Genomic DNA, 19860 nt, shown 5'->3' with positions numbered 1-19860 from the left:
TTCTATTTACTTAGATTCCAGTGAGGTCTGGACAGCTAAGCTACACCAGCTGGCTATTAGAGAGGTAATGGAGAGAGGAGAAGCAGATGTATTTGTCTGAGATTCTGGAGCAGGTTTAAACTTGCTTCAGTGACTTTTATATCTATGTAACCTGAAATAATCTCAACATCGAAAGAATTGTCTTAGTTTTCTCTGTTGTCTTTTGCCTTTTTTTTCCCCTTTTGTTCACTTTTGCTGCATTTCATTTATTTATTGCCTGTTTACCTTATATTTTCTGATGTCTGAACTTTTTCACTGATTTTTTTCTGAGGTTGAACCTTCTTTACTGTAAATAGCATATGCATATTCCAGCAAAATGCACTTTCACATTATTCTCTTTAACATATTTTTCCTGCCCCCTCATAACTTCACCTTCCACTTTTATTTCAACTGGTAACAGTCTTTACCTCAGTACATTTACCTTGAATTTTCCTTTACCTTCCTCATTTAAGCAGGTTTTCTGAGTGAATAGGATTCATGAGATTATTCAACTTGCTTTACTCTTTTTCCACCCCAGAAATGAACAGGAATTGAACCAAAAGGAACATTTTTTTTTTTTCCCTTAGCTCTCTTTTTCTTGCCCTATTCTTTCTTTCAAATTCAGGCTCCGTGAATCTCTTGGTGCATGGTTTTCAAGCATCGGTGTTGTTCTTTGCACTTCAAAGAACGAAGAGTTGAGAGGCAATGCCAGTAAATGGCTGATGTTATGATTTGTTATGCTGCATAGTAATAGTCTCGATTAACTCAGTTTTCTTGAGGATGGACACCAGAAAATATATGTTGTATATATCTGTGTGTTAAAGTGATATTGATTAACCAGAACTAATTTTATCTAATTCTAATGTAACATTTTACAATACATGATTTCAGATATATCTGAGATAGAAAAATACAACAAATAGTAACTAAGTTTGGTTGGTTGGTTGGTTTTGGTTGTTTGGTTGTTTGTTTTTAACTTGATCTTTTTAAAGTGTTACTCTGTGGTCTAATTTATTTCATTTTCCTTATTCATGCACTTCATTTCTGTTCAGCTAAACTTTAGGCTTAGTGTCTCATATTTTAGGCTTAGTCTCTCACATTTTATGCTTAGACTCTCATATTTTAATAAAAATTAGATGGAAACATAAGCAGCCTACTAGGGTACAGAAGCAAAGAAATGTTTCAGTGATGATGACTGGACCGTGTAGACTAAAACTTCCTCCCTGAGATCACAACTCTACACCTTAATATGCATGAAATAGATAACAATAGTGTCAGTGTTACAGTTAATATTATACAGTATCTTTCTGAAAACTGACTACACTATCTCTATACTAAACCCTCTCATTCTGTGAGATATTTGCAGAGAGTTGTGTCCTACAAGATACATGACTAGGAGGTTAGCATTACAATTATAGAAGATATAATCAGGATCACAGCACAGGTTTTCAAAACGAGACATAAATATTTATGTTATCTGCTTTATTTTACAAATTAAGTGGTTATTTTTCTATTTACAGATACCTACACCTCATGCATAAAGTGTACCTCTGTATTATTAATGTTATTTCACAGTATTTGTCTTGAGTATCTGGCTGTGCAGTTGTTTTAAGTGGTTCATCCTAAATTCAGGGTTAGTTACATGCACACCTGCTCACTTGCATTCTAATTACATGTCAGGATATCCAAAACAATATTTTTCTACGTGAAAGCAGAGGGACCTTAGCTTTGGATTTTGATGTTTAATTTATTTATTCTAGTGTTGACATTAGCTGCTTTTGACATTACTGTTTTATTTCCAAAGGGTCCTTTAAGAAAATGCAGCTGCAGTGATGTTTAATAATCATTAATTTACATGAAATCCAAGAATATTTTTATTTAACAAAGATAGTTAAAGTAAGTTTGAGACTTAGCTCAGTGTCTTTGTCTCAGGTCCCAAGTGGACTTGTTTTTTGTCTGGCTTTCGGAATAAATGCTATAGAAATTCTGCTTTGTTTGAGAGGCTAAATCTGAAACTCATACTCCTCTGGGTATTTTCTTTCATTTGATCTTAACAATCCCCTTCTCATTTTATTATTCTTCATACATATTGATTGAATAGTGGCAGAGGATGTACAGCACTCCATTGGCAGACTCTCAGCGGTAAAGAAATCATTCATAGCGATTACCTCTCTTTTCAACAACTGTTTTTTCTCTCCATCATAATTCTAACAAGCTAAGGGTATAGAACTAACTGTGTGTAACTGGACGAATGAGATGTTTTTTCAGGAATAAATTGTATGTTTAGAGTGGTATGGTAGTGTAAGTAAGGTAGAGTGCCAAGGGACTCCTCCTTGTGTTTCTGTATTGTCCTAAAGGAACTCAGATATCTCGTCATCTTTGGTATTTTACATTCTTTCGGTGCCAGTGAGCAGTTCAGAACAGAAAAATTAACATCAGACTGTATAAAATCACTTTGACTTTTGCCTTTTTATAGCTCTAGAAAGTTTTCTTCTGCATGTTTAGTTTTAATCCACAAGCTTGCATTTATTTCATTTCACTTGACATGATACCATTTGGTATTTCTTTGATTGAGACCTTGTCTCCTTTGGGGTAAACACAGTATAGAAACACATGCAGAAAATAAAAGAAGAATAATCTGTCTGTAGCATGAAAGATAAAGAGTAGGAGGCAGGAAAAAATGAAATCTGTTTAATCCAAGAGAAAGAGACAAACTTGGTAATTAAGAGCACTGGGATCTGTAGAGTCTACTGAAGACAGAAAGCTAAATGTACAATAAAACATTGTTTGGAATAAATTGCTTGAAATGGAGAAAGAAAATGCAAATCAATATAACATGAACCAGATGACTTTCCAATTTCTTGTGAATTCTGTTGCTGAATACCTTATACCTTAAATTTTCTGGGTCAAGTTCAACATTTTCTTAGAAAAAATAAATCTCTAGAGATACGTGTAAGTTATTGAGGTTAAATTTGGTCCTCTGTTGAAGAAATTTAGTGCTGACTGTTTAGGCAGCCCACCAGTACTTCATGTCAAACTGAAAATTCATGCTCCAAGGCACGAAATTGCCGTAGAAACCCTAACTTAAAAGTAGATGTGATTACTCACTTATAAAAATGGTAGAGGAGCTCATTTGGCTTTTAGTTTAAGTACAAAATATGTCTCTGCACTTTACTAGGATGCTAATCATCTCGTATGTGGGGGGAGATTCAGTGGATTCAGTTCCTGAAACCACTTAGCTATTAGATTGCATAAATCTAGAGCAATAATATAGTTTGGCAATTTATATTTCAAAAGTCACTCTTAGAATCATCCTGATACAATTACTGTAGATGAATTTCCAGTCAGGAGTGGGTCATTTAAGAGATTGTTATTGGCATACAGAAGGCCCAATCATTGAACTTGGCTCATCTCAGCTTAATGTTAAATCTAAGAGAGACGATACCTCTCACCGTTGTTTGAACTTGCTATCTTCACTCAGCTCCTTGAGCTAGCTTGAATTTTTCACTGCACTGGAGTAACTTTACAGTTATTCTAGCCAGCTGTCTCTGGAAAAGTCAGGCAAGGTCACTCCAAAGTGTAATGTAGTTTTCTTCCTGTAGTTCTTTCATTAATCATAACTCAAAATGACCTCTACACTGAGGTGAAACCTGGTTGTGTCAGGTTAGTGCCACTCACGGTTTCCTTTGATTCCTGCTGGATTTGCGCGTGGATTTTTTGTAGTTAAAATATAACTACTCAAACTGAGTTTTGTCTAAAGCCTACAAGTAACTAATCAAAGTCTTCTGTATATGTTAATTGAGTGTTTAGATTAGAAGATGTTACAATCTCAGTTTTATACAGCTCCTAAAAATGGCTGTTCCATCAGTCTTGGCTTCTAATATTATTTTATGCAATATAATGCTGGATAGAATGGTGCAGGAATATCTTGTACTGAATCACCTATTACCCAGATGATCTTTGGAACTTCTTCATTCTACATATAGGCCTTGTTTATCTGCAGTTAGTTTATGACACATCTCTTGGAATCACAGCACAAATTGCTATTGCTGCAGCTTAGTACAGTACAACATAAATTGTATGAAACTTGATGTACTCAGTGGTTGATATCAAAAGTAAACAAAAGTAGTTTCAATATAGTTTCAAGTCACCTTTGATTGGCAGCTAATAGACGTAAAATAGTACAGGGGTTTTTGGAACGCTTAATGATTTTCACACATTTATTAGCCTATCTAGCCAGGGAATGCCGTATTTTTATCAGATCTGCAAACAGCAGTCTGAATCGGACAAGGAGACACACTGCGGGGAGCTGAAGGGTTCTGTGCTTCCTAACATGCCAGTTTGGCCTGTGACCTGTCTGCACTAATAAGATCTCTGCTTATCTGATTTGCTTGAATAGTAGTAATATAGGTGAGAAAAACTGTTAGAACAAATCTGGTTTGCACGAAGAACTATGCAAATCAAGAACATCCTCTGAAATAAAAAAACCTCAGTAGAAATTTTCTCCTGACTAAAATGATGGAAAAGGGCGCTGAAACAATGTAGAAATATTATTTGACAAACAAACTGCGTTTGTAATCATAATTACAGAGAAATGTAATTTATGGCTTATGACAAATGCTGGCACCTTCTAATTTCTACTTTCACCTTTATGACATTGTATCATAACTGAATCACTAAATGGGCAGAAATCAGTTTACCAAGCTGGTGCTGCATCTTCGTATTAAACTTACACAGTAATTGCGATCTTTATTTCAACACCGGTACACTGACACCAGTTCTGTGATCTGTTTTGTTTACTCAAGATTAGGATTACGAAGACTAAAACCAATGCTAATCACTTGCAAAAAAATATCTGTGGCCTTTCACAGTAAAAATGAATTGATGGAAACGATACCATTAAATAGGAAAATAATTTATTTAGTGAAATAATTTGCTGGAAAACAATTGGAGACTGTCCTATGTAATTAAAACTTTCCAGTAATGAATAAAACACAGAGAAAGTCTATATGACTCTTCTTTGCTATATTTTTCTATTGAAATCATTGTTCACATGGGAAGAAGAGGGCTTCTTGTAAATCAGCTGATCTGAAAGTGATCCATGAGCTACAATCAGCAGTTATACGAAATAATTTTGAAGAATATTTTCAACATTTTAACTGGATACTGGTGAAAGTTATAAGCAGGTACCCAAAGCACCTTTTAAATTTTAGATCTGATACTGTGGCTCTTAACCCAGTAAGTTTTATTTAATGAATCAGCATTTAAAAAGTAGCAAACGCTGGTGTAGAAATGCCTTGAGGCTCATAAACATAATGACATCTACCTGGCAACTAGTGCTGAAGTACGTCTGAACACAGGAATACAAAATTACTCTTGGTTGTAGGAGCGAAGTTCGAACACAATTTCTGAAGTGTTTCAAGACATGGATTGGACCAGTTTGCACTTGCATACAGACTTATTTTCTTAAAGGCGTTCAACAATGCTCAGTATTGGCTACTTTTTTGTCATCATCATCATGCTTCATGTTTAATGAATATTCAACTTCAAAATTATGCTTGTAAAGTGACAGTTCACAGAACTATGACCTGGGCGATTCTGTCCTATAAAGTATTGAAAGATATGAGTCAGAGAAACAGCACTACAAGGTATACTGCCTTTAATTTTTCTTTTAATATCACCAGAAGTGTGAAAAATTCTGAGTCACTCCTCTTGTGCATTTTTTTCTTAAATGGAATTATCCTAGGGTTATATTTTTATGTAATTTGAGGAACAGAAGGCTTGAGTCTCTGATTTAAACCATCGGGCATTTTGAGAATAAAGACCAAGCTGTATTTCTTCTTTTTCCATTGGAGTATATCCACAGTATGTAAAAACCTATGTAATTCATAGTACAGGTACATTTACAGAATTATCTGAAATTTTGTCTTATGAAAATATCAAGGGAAAAATATTTACAGAGCAACATGCAGGCTAATATAAGCTTTCTGTGCTGAAACCAGTTTGCAAAATCTGTGTCTTAATATTCGATTTTCTTAGTTTAGAAAAATAAAAATAAGAACTATATTCTGGCTATAAGCAAATCTGTCTACAGTGTTTAATTTATTAATATTGTGCTGATACTTTACCTCTTGACATTAGTAAGTTATTAGTATTTTTTAAGTCTGGTTTTGGTGCTTTTTTCCACTAGTCATGAGCAGAAATCTGTGCACTTAAATAGTAAGCAGTAATTCCAGCTCAGTGCTACTGCGTACCATGGTTCAAAGGATGTAAAATTTGTTCAGGTAGGAGCAGGTTTAAAAGCTGGAGACAAAGGAAAAAAAGGTGGTAAAATATGCCACTTTTCGCTCAGAGTTAGAAGCCAGAAGCTATTCATTATCATGTTCCACAAATGTCATTTACTTCATTGATGTCAACTGTTTTGCTTTGTCTTTATCTGGTTCCTGTTTACATATCTAACAGCGCTAAGTGCAAGGCAGCTTTTTCTCACTAAGCAGAATACATTGTCCTTGCATATTCACATGAGAGATCTAAAAAAATAAAAACGTTTGTTGTCATTTCTTATTGAGTGACTTTGTAAATATAGTAGAGATTAGTGGAATTTATTTTTGAAAGGTAATGTCTTGGTTTTATACACTCAATACCCTTCACCCCATCAGTTTTGCAAACATTTTTAAAAAACATGTAAAGCTCAGTCTGGCAAAATGGTCCTTAAGTTCAATGTTTAGTTATACCTAAATTAAGTCTTGGGATTTAGCAAGTAGTCACAGAAATAGCTAACCTTCCAGAAAAATTTCGTGCGCTTCAGATAAAGACTTCACAACTATTTAATGTGAGGACAGTAAACAGACATAGTAGTAAGAAAACAGGTTTATAAATGGTTATATTTTGTCTGGAACTTACACATATCCGAGGTATTATAATTTCATCTTGGCTTAAAGTAAAAATTAGCTAATCTGGTAATGTTGAATTTTCAGTGATGACCATTGTGCTTAATCGGGGTTACCACCTTGAGCCGGATGGGAAGGAGGGATTGCGACTGCAAAGAGAAAAGCAACACGCTTTTCACATGATTGTGCAGATACACGGTTCATTGGGCAGCACTAATAAGGGGAAGGAAGGGATTTAGTTTGTTAATCCATGCTGCTTAATACAATGTCGCATGAAATGACACCCACAATATGCATATTGATTGTGTTAAAGTTGGAACCTGATTATGAAATACTGCTTCATCCTCCTGTGACACTGGCTCTCTTGAGAATTTTCTAGCAACAAAGCATTAATTAATGAAGATTTTGTGATAAGAAAAGTCAAATTTAATCTGCCTTTGTTTTAGACGTCATGTAAAGACAGGTAGAGGCAAAAGATAAATCTCTGTGGCTCATTGTGGAGCGCAGCAGAGACACCTCAGATGGTGCTGTGCAAAAAGTACCAGAGCTGTGTTGGGGCAGTGGTCCATTTGAGGTGATCAGCCCCACTTCCTGTGCCTTCTGTGCTGCACTTAGGTCATACAGATATAGTTCAGGAATCTTTGTGTAACACTGTGTTGCATTGCGGAGAAGTAAATGTATAGTAAGGTGATACAGCTAGCAATTATGTATGCAATGCTTGGGGCAGCTTGAAGTCTATGTCTCCAGTGCTACTTACGTCCTGCTGTCTCACTTAAACACCTCATCTACCTTTCTGTCTTTCCTAGTGAATCAAAGCTCAACATAGGGTGTAAAAGTATAACTTCCAATTGTGCTTCTTATTAGCGCTTATTACGATACTAAGATTCAACTGAAACCAGTAGGATGAAGCATGGGTTTGAAGTTAGTTACATGTAAATGTTTTGTTGAATTGGGAAAATATAGAGTGGCAGAATAAATCATTATTTTACTTCACAGTACATGTAAACCTGGCAAGGAAAAAAAAAAAAATCTTCTTTCTTGTTGTTCCAGTGGCCTGAAATCACTGAATATGACGTCATGATATGCATGGTCTGTGTTTGTTTTTAGAATAATTGATGCAACATTTTATAGAAGCTAGCACTGAGAGGATACTTGCGTGAGTCTTTCATTAAGGTCAAGCTGTATTTTAATTAAGGTTGAGCTTTAATTAAAGCCTTTACAACACCAGAAATGTATGAATGCTTCCAACAGGCATATCTGAATCCATTCAGTCTAAGTGACGTGCTCTCCTCTAGGATATAAACACTGTATTTCCTACCATTACCTGTAAAGCTGACTCGTCAACCAGCTCGTGCAAAGCAAGTGACAAGTCAGTTCTATTCCCTGCCTGTCACCACAATTACAAAGAATTTGGCTACCTCTGTATGAGGGAAGAGGTACGCAGAAAGTCATATCTAAGATGAAGATGATATTTTGAAACAGCTTGATTCCGTTCTCCGTTCTGAAATTCTTTAACTGGACAGCACATAATGGCTTTGGAGTATTACTGCATGACAGGTTTCCACATGATTACAGCATGATATATATATATATATAAAAGTGTGGATTTTTTTTTGTTTAAGTGGGAACAAAAAAGTACTGGCTTGTATAAATAAATATGAAGTATCAGGATCTCAGTTTTAGTAGCTATTTTGAATTAGTGAATGAAGAGTTTTACTTGTACACCATTTTTATAAAAGAAATAAGGTATTTATAGACAAAATCCAGAATTTCTGATTCATAACATGATCTACAGTATTGCATAATTAAATATAGATATCATGCTGTATTCAGTTATTTGTTTATGTTAAATATTTATTCTTTATGCACTGATCTTAACTCCTTTTAGCAAAATAAATGTACTAGATAGTGTGGTCAATTGTGCTAGAATAGGAGTTGATACTATTCTTTTTCTCTAAGGGTTAGCTAAGAGACCTCCTACTAGTAGCAGAGAAATGACATGTGAGCAAGTGGGTCAGAAGAAGAAAGCACACCATGAAAGTCTTAATTCCTCACAGGAACCAGATACCCCAGTATCTCAGAAAAGATTGGATTATGACATTCAGCTCTTCCCATGCATTTTTTTTCCCTGATGACTAAAGGAATATAAACAGAGAAAAAAAATATTTTCGTTTGCCCTTGGTTTGAAAGGGGCCTCCATAGATCTGGTCCAACTCTTTGTATCAAGACAGGATCTGCTGTGCAAACAGACAGGTTCTTTGAAAATCTATTGCAACAGCCACACAAAAGAAAGAGAAAACTTAACTGATTTGTAAGCTAATGCCAGGACTGTTTTAGCTGAGTTTGCATTCATGTTCCCAGTTCTTACCAGGAAGATGATTCTATCTTTCCTGAATCTTTAAACTTGTGGTTTTCTGCCTCAGGATGCTATTTGGAATAAGCAAAGTTTCTGTGGTTATTTTCAGCCCTTTTTTTCACCACTTCATGGAGCATAAGGTAAGATTGAACTCGTTTAGTGCGTGCCTTTACCTGGAAGCCCAGTAGATTGAAAATCTTATCCTCCATGAGTGTCTTCGTGCAAGAAAGGATTATTTTTCAGTCATCCTGCTACATTTATGAATGAATAATTTCATGCAGAAGGTACAAACCATTTATTCTCTAGATACAAAATCAAGCTAAGTTGAATTAGCTTGGAGATGATGGTGGTGGGCACAGCATGTACGCTTACAATTATTTTGATACAGCTTGCATGGGATATCTTCCTGAATAGCAACCATCCTATTTCTCTGGATATTTTGAAGATATTAAAAAATCCTAAAAGAGATTTTCTTTGGTTTCTAGTTCATAGAAGGTGATCAAAGTGTCTGGAAATTTCATTACAATGAATTGTTTATATCAGGGTTTTTTTAAATTTAAAGTAAATTTCTTTAAAATTTAAGTTTTCTAAAATTTGAAAAATGAACAACTGTTTAGAAGTTGACTCATCCTTTTGTAGGGCTCTGATTTTTAATATTGTTCTGGTTTTAGAACACTGCCATTTCTTCGGATTGTAAACAATGTACATTTCTGAATATAACTTATTTATCCTCAGATATCTTATGGGTCTAAGAGTCATGTTCAATTTTTTTGTTTTAGGGACTCCTCAAAGGTCAAGGTGATGTCCCAAACAATTTGAGACTTACCTTTTCTTGGTTTCCCACTCTTTTGGGGCCCAAATTACTGTTTTTATATGAGGTTCAAAAAACCCCAACATATCTGAGGAATTAGTTTAATGAGTTTCATAGGATCATAGGATAATTCATTTCGACAGGGACTTCGGGAGGTCCCTAGTGCACCACCTGCTCTAATCAAGGCCAGCTGTGAGAGCAGAACAGGTTCTTCAGAGCTTTGTCCAGCCAAGTCTTGAAAACTTCCAAGGACGTTTGTGTCTCTGGAGCCTTTCCTTCCCTGTGCCGAACAAGCTTTGCTCTGTCAACAAACATCCCACATCGTGTCTCCAGCCTTGACCACTGAGGAGGCCCTCCGCTGATCTCAGCCCGCTTTAGCAATGTCATCTGTGTATTGTGTGTGTGTGTGTGTGCGCACAGAGCTGGCTGCGACAGGTAGCTATGGTCTGATAGTGAGTGCTGGGCAGGGGCAAACAACCCTCAGTCTCCTGGCCATGCTCCTGGCGATGCAGCTCTGGATGCTTCTGGTCATTTCTGCTGCCTGGACTCATTGCCAGCTCCTGCCCACCTTGCTGCCCTCAGGGCCCCCAGGTTATTTTCCCCAGAGCTGCGCCCCGACTCCTCTGCCTGAAGCATCGCAAGGATTTATTCCTTCCCAACTGCAGGACTTTGAACTTTTCTTTGCTGAATTTCATGAAGTTCCTGTTGGGCAATTTTTTTAGCCTATACAGGGCAGCCCTGCCCTCCAGCATATTGGCTGGTCCCCTTAATGTGATGTCCTCCACAAACTTGATAGGGATGCAGTATCAAAATCCAGAAGAAGTGAGTTTTGTAAATAATCTTCACATCTTAGTTCTAGTATGATACCTTCACATTTTGCATCTCCTTGAGAGTAATTCATGTCTCTAAGATCTGTTTCATGCTCTACCCTGCTGTTCTCCTGTGTCCCTCAGATCAGCTGTGTAAGGCAGTGATATTTTCATGTCCATGGTTTGGGCCCAAAGGACTGTGGGACTTTTCCTCTTTGCAATATATTCCTCAGTATTCTGTACGCTACATTTAATGAACACTTTTGCTCTAAGTCATTTTTCCGATACATTTTTCTATTGCTTTCCTCTGGATTTTCTCTAATTGATCCTGATTTCTCTGAAATAGGATGCCCGAAATCACATGGAATACTCCAGTTGAAGCTTTACCACCTCAAGTATTTCAGGCCTCTTACACTGGCATATGTAAATAAGAGTGTTACATATGATGGTTAATTTTTTGCAGTATTAATGCGTACTTGACTCTCAGTTTATGATTAAATGCTTTTCTGATGATCCACCACCTAACCAGTCCTGAATCTGTACATTGAGTTATCCCCTTGTCTAATTTTATAATTGTTCTTAGTTGAATTGTATCTTTATAGCTCTCATTTGTGTTTGGCTTAATTATTTGACAAAATATGCTTTCATCTGGTCTCTGACACTTTCTCTGACCAAAAACTAGCATAAATGTCCTTATTCAGCTCCTCGCTTCTGTGTTTTTCTTTTTGTATTAAAGGTATGTACCCTGTTTCTAGTCTGAGCACAGCCCAGAAGCTTTAGAATACTCTTGAGACCTCCAATGGGTAAATTGTTCTAAGTATAAGCAATTAGAAAATAAAGTGTTTTGCCTATAACCAGAGCATTTTTACTGAAGAGGTTAACTATGATCAGTGAAATCTTTATTACCACAAGCAACATTTATTGCACTGTTATCAGCGATCATAAACTTAAAGACTAACAACTAATTTTGTGTTATGTTTCCCTTATATCAAGCCTGCTATTGCCCAGAAAGCTTTACAACAAAATGTAGATGTGTCAGCACTCATCCTCCATCAGGAAAGGAGTCAAGTAGCAAACAGCTAGATGCTAACTTAAAAAAAAAAAAACCCTTTCCTGTCATCAAAGGGCTCTATCCTAAATTTTTATAGCAACTTAGAACCACTTAATGATATAATCCTGCCAAGAATTCTCTTAATTATTCATGACAGAATGTATTTACTCCAGGAAAGCCCTCTGAAAAGAAGTGTCCATCTGGCAAAAGCACACTTGCTCTTCTCCTCTAATTGGAACCCAACTTTAACTGTCCTGACAAAAGGGAATTTCTGATGAAGTGGACAGAACCTACCAATCTCTTTCAGGCAGTTTCACTGTCAGAGATGAGTTGAACCACTGTAATGACCCAGATATTTCTGTATGATAAACAACAGTAACATACATAGGTACATGGCATAAAGTGACTGTTCTTATAGAATAGTTGAACATTTCAAGTGTCAGATTTCACAAATGTGGAGTGCTTAGGGATTGGGACAGTGGTTTTGTAATGCCTTATTTACTCTTTTAGTGAAATACCAAAGTTTATAACAAAGCCTAGGAAGGCTTGCTGCTCCAGGGTCCCTGTGACAAGTGCAAAATATCATTTATTTGTCAACCTTTATTTGCTAGAGTCGGAAGAGTTCCTTATGTGACATATATCAACAGTTCAGATTTCCCTCAAAGCACTGATAACCACAATCTGTAGATTTGATGACCATGGACAGGAAATTTGTAGACATATTGAATTCTGATCTGAGCGTGAGACAGCCTTTCAAGATTGGGGAGTAAATCCATGGACAAAAGGTGGTTGTTTTCTGGCTTTGCTTTGACTATGCTTCAAAATACCAAGAAAACTTATTTTGAAAGCCTATGGTATTCTTGAGCTTCCCACCAAAAGAAGGCAAAAATTCCTGAGTGGACTCTGCTCAGCTTTTCTGCCTCAGCATGAGCTGACTTAGACGTTCCAGCACTTACGTGGGACGTGAAACGTGAAGGTTCGATACCCCCTCTTGCTCTGGGTGCTTTAGACTCACCTTGCAATGACTGCCTGACACACCAGGTGGGGAAGCTCCAGATCGTTACTGTGGGTCATGCTGACTATGAGACAGTAACTAGAAAAGGGGTACCCTCTTGCCAATTAAATCCTCTTAATTATCAAATTTGGAAAGAGTTTGCTTTTCTCTTTTCACATACTTTACGAAAAGTCACAGTTTTAGTAGGAACAATCAAATAAAAAGACTCTTCCGTGTTTTGTAATAATTTTGTGAGTCCCGCCTTTTTATTTCCTTTGCTTTTCTTGCAAGGAAATGAAATGACATGTTTTTTTTATTTTGAATGAGGCAGATTATTTCATTTGATACTAAATGCTATTGGGTTATGGTTCAAAAGAAAATAAATTAAGTTCAATCCACATCAAATATTGTTTTGCTGGGTTTTTGGCAGAGCAGCAAATTGATAGTCAAAATGTTTCTTTTTAGTCTCAGCTTCTTGCTATTTGAACAATCTTCTAATCGGACGATATTACTTGAAAGAAAATTTTTAACCAGTGAGGTTATGTAAGAAATTTTGAAATATGCATATGTCACAAAAACTCAGTATACAAGTTGACATTTGTTCCCATGTATTTCTTCTTCATATTTGAGATGTAGGTACAAAACCAAGAACTTTACTGCAGGTATAAGCTGAAAAATACAAATTATTATGATGTGTAACAATTATAATGAGAATAATAAGGTAAACAGGTAAGGTAATTATTGACTTAGATGAGCAGTTAACACAGAAATAATTTAATGTCATAGTAAGTCTTTTTTTATATTCTTGTGCACACTAGTCACACTTTTACCTGAAAATTTGTTCTATGATGTCATTTGAATGATGGTTGAAAAACTGCACATCATGATAAGCAATATCCTGAAAAATTACTACCATTGATTTTTTCTTCTAAATAGTAATTTTTTTTTCTTTTGAGAGGCTAGAATAGATGAGATTGCTACAGTACTGCAAATTAGAACTGTTAGAAGAAAAATCAGAAAAAAGCCCTGTGTAGTCTCTTTTACATTTCTCAAGAAATTGTCTGTCTAGTGCAGCATTGTGTTTTACCGAAAATGACTGTACTCTACTACAATTATTGATCAGTTTATCTTCTTAAAAAAGAAAAATTGTGGGTCAGTAAGTTTCTTCTTTTTTGAAATAAATGGTTACTGATCACATCTCCTTAAAATGTTTTTGTATGCTCATAAGCTGTCTGTCAAGAGTACTAGTCTGATGCAAATGTCAACATGGTAGCATTTAAACAAGTGGTTAGAGACTCAGTAGAAAGGAGTTAATTATTAGAACTGCATACACTGTCTGGTTCATTGCTTTTATCAGAGATATAAATATCATTTGTCTGAGCAGCTACTTTCAACTAAAAGGCTCAACTACAGCCAAAATCTGAGAATCTTTTTCTAAGGCTTCAGTGAGCTAATGTGGATGTGCGTTTCCAGAATGAATTTCCATGCAGAGATAAGCAAGTAAGGCTAATAACACTATGCTAAGTCCGCAACTGGTGCACAGCCTGCGCAGAGCAGATATTATGGAACATCACCTTTGGCTTGTACAGCAGCAGTACCTCTTTTACTAAAATTTTCAGCATCAAAGAATTCAGGAGTCACCAGGTCTGGTTTGCACTTGAACACAGGCTACCCTGTTGTAAACTCATAAGAGTATTATTCACAGTCTGGTAACAGCATAAGTTTTCATAAATATGATGGCTATAACACTACAGTTTGCAATAATAAAAATTAAGTAAAATTAATAACTAAAAGCTCCATGGTAGGTTCACTATGGAAATTTTAAGCAGTTCAATCCCTCTTCATCACAAACAAAGCTATTCTATCCAGGCCACTTGAATGTCAAAAGACAAAAATGCACTATAAATATAAGCAAATGTACACATATTGAAAAAAAAGGTTACGTTTTCTGGAATAGTGATCTATCTGCAGTGAAAGAGTGTTTATTATTATCACTTTTGTGCTGTGACACATCTCTTTCCCCTTTCCTTATTTTTGTAGGGCAGGCAATGATTTAAAATTGTTTCTGGACTCTGGTTCTTAAGTATAAACGAATGATAATAGTAACATTAATACAAAGAGTGTCTGAAGCCCTTTTCATCCTCAGGGCCTTTAAGTGGAAAGAAGGAGATACCAGGGAGCCATTTTATAACAAAAAAAATCATTTATATTTCAATCTAAATGTCAGTATTTTTCAAGGTAGAATGGACTTAACAATAATTAGAAAAATGTGATTCCTTGTACAGCTAGTATATATTATATCCCCATTCTGCTACAGTGTATATTTTCCGCATTTTGGGGGAGTTGTATGATATCCATCAACAGTTCCAAGTACTCTATACAATTAATCTATCCTTAATGTACATATACTTTATGTTATAAACATATAGCACTTAAACATGCATATCTTCAAAGCAATTTTCATATTTCATTAGTCCTTAAATAGTATGGAAAACAGGCGGGCCTCATGACATGTTATAAAAGAATTTAATTGCTTTTAGACTGGAGAAACTGATTCTAAATTGACGTGCACCTTAGAAAATGTCCAACTGCAGCTCTTTCCAAGGGCACCAGCACATCTGCTGATTAAATCTTCAGGAGATTTATACTGGGAAAGTCAGATTCTCTTCCAACAGGCACGTCTGGGCAGATGCTGCAGTTTATGGATGGGTTGTTGGAGCCACAGGCATCTGGTTTGGCGGGTGCCCAGTTTGCCCCCTGCTGTATCAGCAAGAAGCGCTTGTGCTGAAGGCAAGAACTGCCATGTGTTGGTTCATAGCTCAGCTCAGCTCTTTGCTCCACGGGAATGAGTGTTCTGGGTCACTCTGCTGTGCCACTACTTATGTTGGTAGTGTTCACACATCTTTTTGCTGCAGTGATACCCACTAGTACTTCAACTATGCTAAAAATAACCAAAACTAATTAATTGTATAAGTAAGAGTAGAATACAATATTCTCTTCACAGGACAGGAAAGAGTATTCCTTGCTCAGTACACAGAGAGAGAAACACAAAGAATTATACAGGGAGAACACCAGTGAGGAGGCTTTTTTACAGAAATGTCCATAAGCTTCCAACTCCTCCAGCCATTCTAGAATAGGATATTTTGACAGCAGAGTGGATGCTGCTGTATATTTCCTAATTGTGGATCAAAATTATGCACATGATGCACAGCACTGAACTGGTATAAGCTCACACAGCAGTTCGGAACAGTGGAAAATTTTCTGCTGGATTAACCTTTATACCAGTAGGTTCTATGCCAGGTTCATTATAAGATGTATTCTAGCCTCCTTTTGAAACATACAAGCAATGTAAAAAAAAAAAAAAAAAAAAAAAAAGGAAAAAAAACCCCATAAATCTGGTATATACTTTGCATCATCTGCTCTAGCTAATTTGACAGCTGTGCTATCACTTGTATCTACCTGATTTGGACAAAATTAATGTTTTGAGTAACCTCAAGGAAATGGTGCAGAACTCTGGCAGTGATATTCATAGACCCACATTCTCAGAGGCTGTGTTAACTCACCACCTTTAGCCACTGTGATTTGAGGCTTGTTTGTACTTGAGATATCTGCTGACTGAGTTCTCCTGTGGGTGCAAAAAATGCTTATGCACCCAGGCACATGATTTTTTTCCCCATCGTTTTTCCTCTGCCCACCTGCTTGGGTGACTTATGTCACTATCACTCCAAGGGAAGTCCACACTGGTAAACCTGGTATTCATCTACTAAAAATATGGTCTGCGTTTCATCGCGTATGACTCATAAACCTCAGTATCAGTTAGAAAAGTGCAAATACTAAATCATTCTTCCACATGTTTCTAAAAGCTACTCACATTCGGATAAAAGGCCACCTTTACAAAAGCTACCATCCTTACTACAGCGTTGCGAGACTTTCTGTGGTAATAAGAGTTTTATTTTGAAACTGTGTCTCCTCTATAGTGCAATTAGAGTAGGATTGTGAACAAGAATTGTCAGAAATTAAACCAGTATCTTTCCCATATTTATATGACAGATTATGGACCAAACATTATTAGAGAGTAGAATAATTTGGGGATTTTTTGTTTTTGTAATTGTGGTAAAGGGATGAGAGGTGGTGGTTAAGCTGTCCACCTTTGTTGGTGTTGTGATGATGTTACTTTGATTTAGGTGTGGAGAGTTCTTTTGTTGACATAAGTGATGTTTGTGAAGAATGTCAATTGTGCAATGAATGTGTATTTTAATGATTATGATAATTTAATGATAATGATAAAAGAAAACATCGTTTTACATTCTCAGCATGATGTAATTAAAAATCAGATTCCGTAAGATATGCAGACACCTCATTCTTAGTGATTACAGCTATATGAAGACACCTGAATGCTTCTGGCCCATAGACATATATCAAGAGGGTCAAGGTCAAAATACATTGTTGTAAAGGTTAGGTTGGTATTCAATAGTGTTTTGTACTATAGTTTCTAATTATTCTGGTTTGTGTTACTACTCTTTATGTTGATTCTGTTTTTTCTTTCTCAAATTAGCTGCTATACTAGGGGTCTGTCTTTCTTCTAATCGTTATTTTTGGGAAGGTTTGTAAAATTTCCTTTTGCTTCACAGTGTGCAAAGCAGTACAGCTTAAGGGCTGTACACTTACTACTCTACGTGCTTAGTTACTACTTTGTTCTAAGAGACACTGAGTATACCTGTTGCCCATTCAGCTACTAAGGGAGCAAATGATCATCATGGGATCGGGCAGATAAGAGCTGATCTATTCTTCAGCCAGCAGGAGGGGAATTTAAAGCAGTCAGAGTTATCAGAGGATCTCCTCAAATCTTCCTTCTGAAGGAGAATCTCTGGTAGTGCAAGAATGGCAAACTCCCAGTGGTATAAATTAGATCTGAAGTTTTACCTTATATGTAGGGCTAAAGGTGGTGGAGGGGAACCTTAAGCAAAAGCTTAAGGAAAGAAATATGGAACATCTGTCACTGGTATTGTTCCCTCCAAAAGCTGAGAAAAATCTGTAATACACCTCTGGTTAGAAGAGTGAAGCTGGCTTTTAACCTTAAAAACCTGATCAAGGTGTTGATTGACAGCCAGCTGAACATGAGCCAGCAGTGTGCCCAGGTGGCCAAAAGGCCAACAGCATCCTGGCTTGTATCAGGAATAGTGTGGCCAGCAGGACTGGGGAAGTGATCGTGCCCCTCTACTTGGCACTGGTGAGGCCCCACCTCGAAGCCTGTGTTCAGTTTTGGGCCCCTCACTACAGGAAAGACCTTGAGGTGCTGGAGCGAGTTCAGAGAAGGGCAACGAAGCTGGTGAGGGGTCTGGAGCACAAGTCTGATGAGGAGCGGCTGAGGAAACTGGGGCTGTTCAGCCTGGAGAAAAGGAGGCTGAGGGGAGACCTGATCGCTCTCTGCAACCACCTGAAAGGAGGTTGTAGAATGGAGGGGGTTGGTCTCTTCTCCCAAGTAGCAAGTGAGGGGACGAGAGGAAATGGCCTCAAGTTGCACCAGGGGAAGTTTAGATTGGATATTAGGAAAAACTTCACAGAAAGGGTTGTCAGGCATTGGAACAGGCTGCCCAGGGAAGTGGTGGAGTCGCCATCCCTGAAGGTGTTTAAAAGTCATTTAGACGAGTTTCTTAGGGACATGGTTTAGTGCTAGAGTTAGGTTATGGTTGGACTCGATGATCCAGAGGGTCTCTTCCAACCAAAATGATTCTGTGATTGTGCACCAGCCTTACAAATACTGCATATGCTGTTTTTCCTCTGTGCAGGTATCTGAGCCAGACCGTACTGGAAGAGACAATGTTAACAGCCGACCCTCAAAACAGGGAGAAATTAGCTGTACTAAAACAAGCTCTAGGTGCTGTGGGATTCAATAGCCTGGTAAGTTACACAAGCTCATGTTATTTGTGGCTAAAATCTCCATATTAGTTAGTTAAAAGCAGGCCATAAGGAACTCTCTCTGATAACCTTTTGTGGGAAACAGAAGTGCCTTTCTGTCTTTCTTTTTTTCTGTTGGTTAAGACCTTGAAACAATACACAGTACTAGTTCACTCCAGGGAAATTACTGTAATCACTTTTAATTAGACACAGTGCCAACAATGTAAATCTTTTCCATTCTTAAAGACTCACAAAAGAGCTTCAAGGTATAATACTCTGAACAATTAAATTACATAGATAAAAAGGAACAATCAAATCCTATAATACAGAAACCCCATAAAACCCACAGGAATTTTTTCTCTTCCTGATTATCTCCCTGTCCCTTTTAATTTTGTGAAACACACATTCCAAATGTCTTTGCTAGCACCACCTGAAAAAAAGTAAATACATATTTAGTCAAATAAAATTAGAGCTGGGTAACTTGAATGACTTGGATGTAACATCAATTGGGTAACATCAATGACTTGGATGAGGGAATTGAGTGTACTATCAGTAAGTTTGCTGATGACACCAAGCTGGGAGGAGTGGCTGACACGCCAGAAGACTGTGCTGCCATCCAGTGAGATCTGGACAGGCTAGAGAGTTGGGCGGGGAAAAATTTAATGAAATATAACAAGGGGAAATGTAGAGTCTTGCATCTCGGCAGGAACAACCCCAGGTTCCAGTACAGGTTGGGGAATGACCTATTAGAGAGCAGTGTAGGGGAAAGGGACCTGGGGGTCCTGGTGGACAGCAGGATGACCATGAGCCAGCACTGTGCCCTTGTGGCCAAGAAGGCCAATGGCATCCTGGGGTGTATTAGAAGGGGGGTGGTTAGTAGGTCCAGAGAGGTTCTCCTTCCCCTCTACTCCGCCCTGGTGAGACCTCATCTGGAATATTGTGTCCAGTTCTGGGCCCCTCAGTTCAAGAAGGACAGGGAACAGCTTGAGAGAGTCCAGCGCAGGGCAACAAAGATGATGGAGTGGAGCATCTC

At 37.2% G+C, this 19860-nt stretch overlaps 1 protein-coding gene across 2 annotated transcripts in view; it reads left to right on the top strand.

Moving 5' to 3' along the window:
* Positions 1-19860, top strand: part of MYO16 (myosin XVI) — a 297728-nt gene that overhangs the window by 151658 nt on the left and 126210 nt on the right. For both annotated transcript variants that reach the window (XM_065626752.1, XM_065626751.1), the window contains exon 17: positions 18719-18830. In XM_065626752.1, the coding sequence (XP_065482824.1) occupies positions 18719-18830 (112 nt within the window). The remainder of the gene's footprint in view (positions 1-18718; positions 18831-19860) is intronic.

This window comes from Caloenas nicobarica, chromosome 1 (assembly GCF_036013445.1).
Source record: "Caloenas nicobarica isolate bCalNic1 chromosome 1, bCalNic1.hap1, whole genome shotgun sequence".
In the NCBI taxonomy this organism is placed as follows: domain Eukaryota; kingdom Metazoa; phylum Chordata; class Aves; order Columbiformes; family Columbidae; genus Caloenas; species Caloenas nicobarica.
This window is presented reverse-complemented; position numbering and strand designations above follow the sequence as displayed.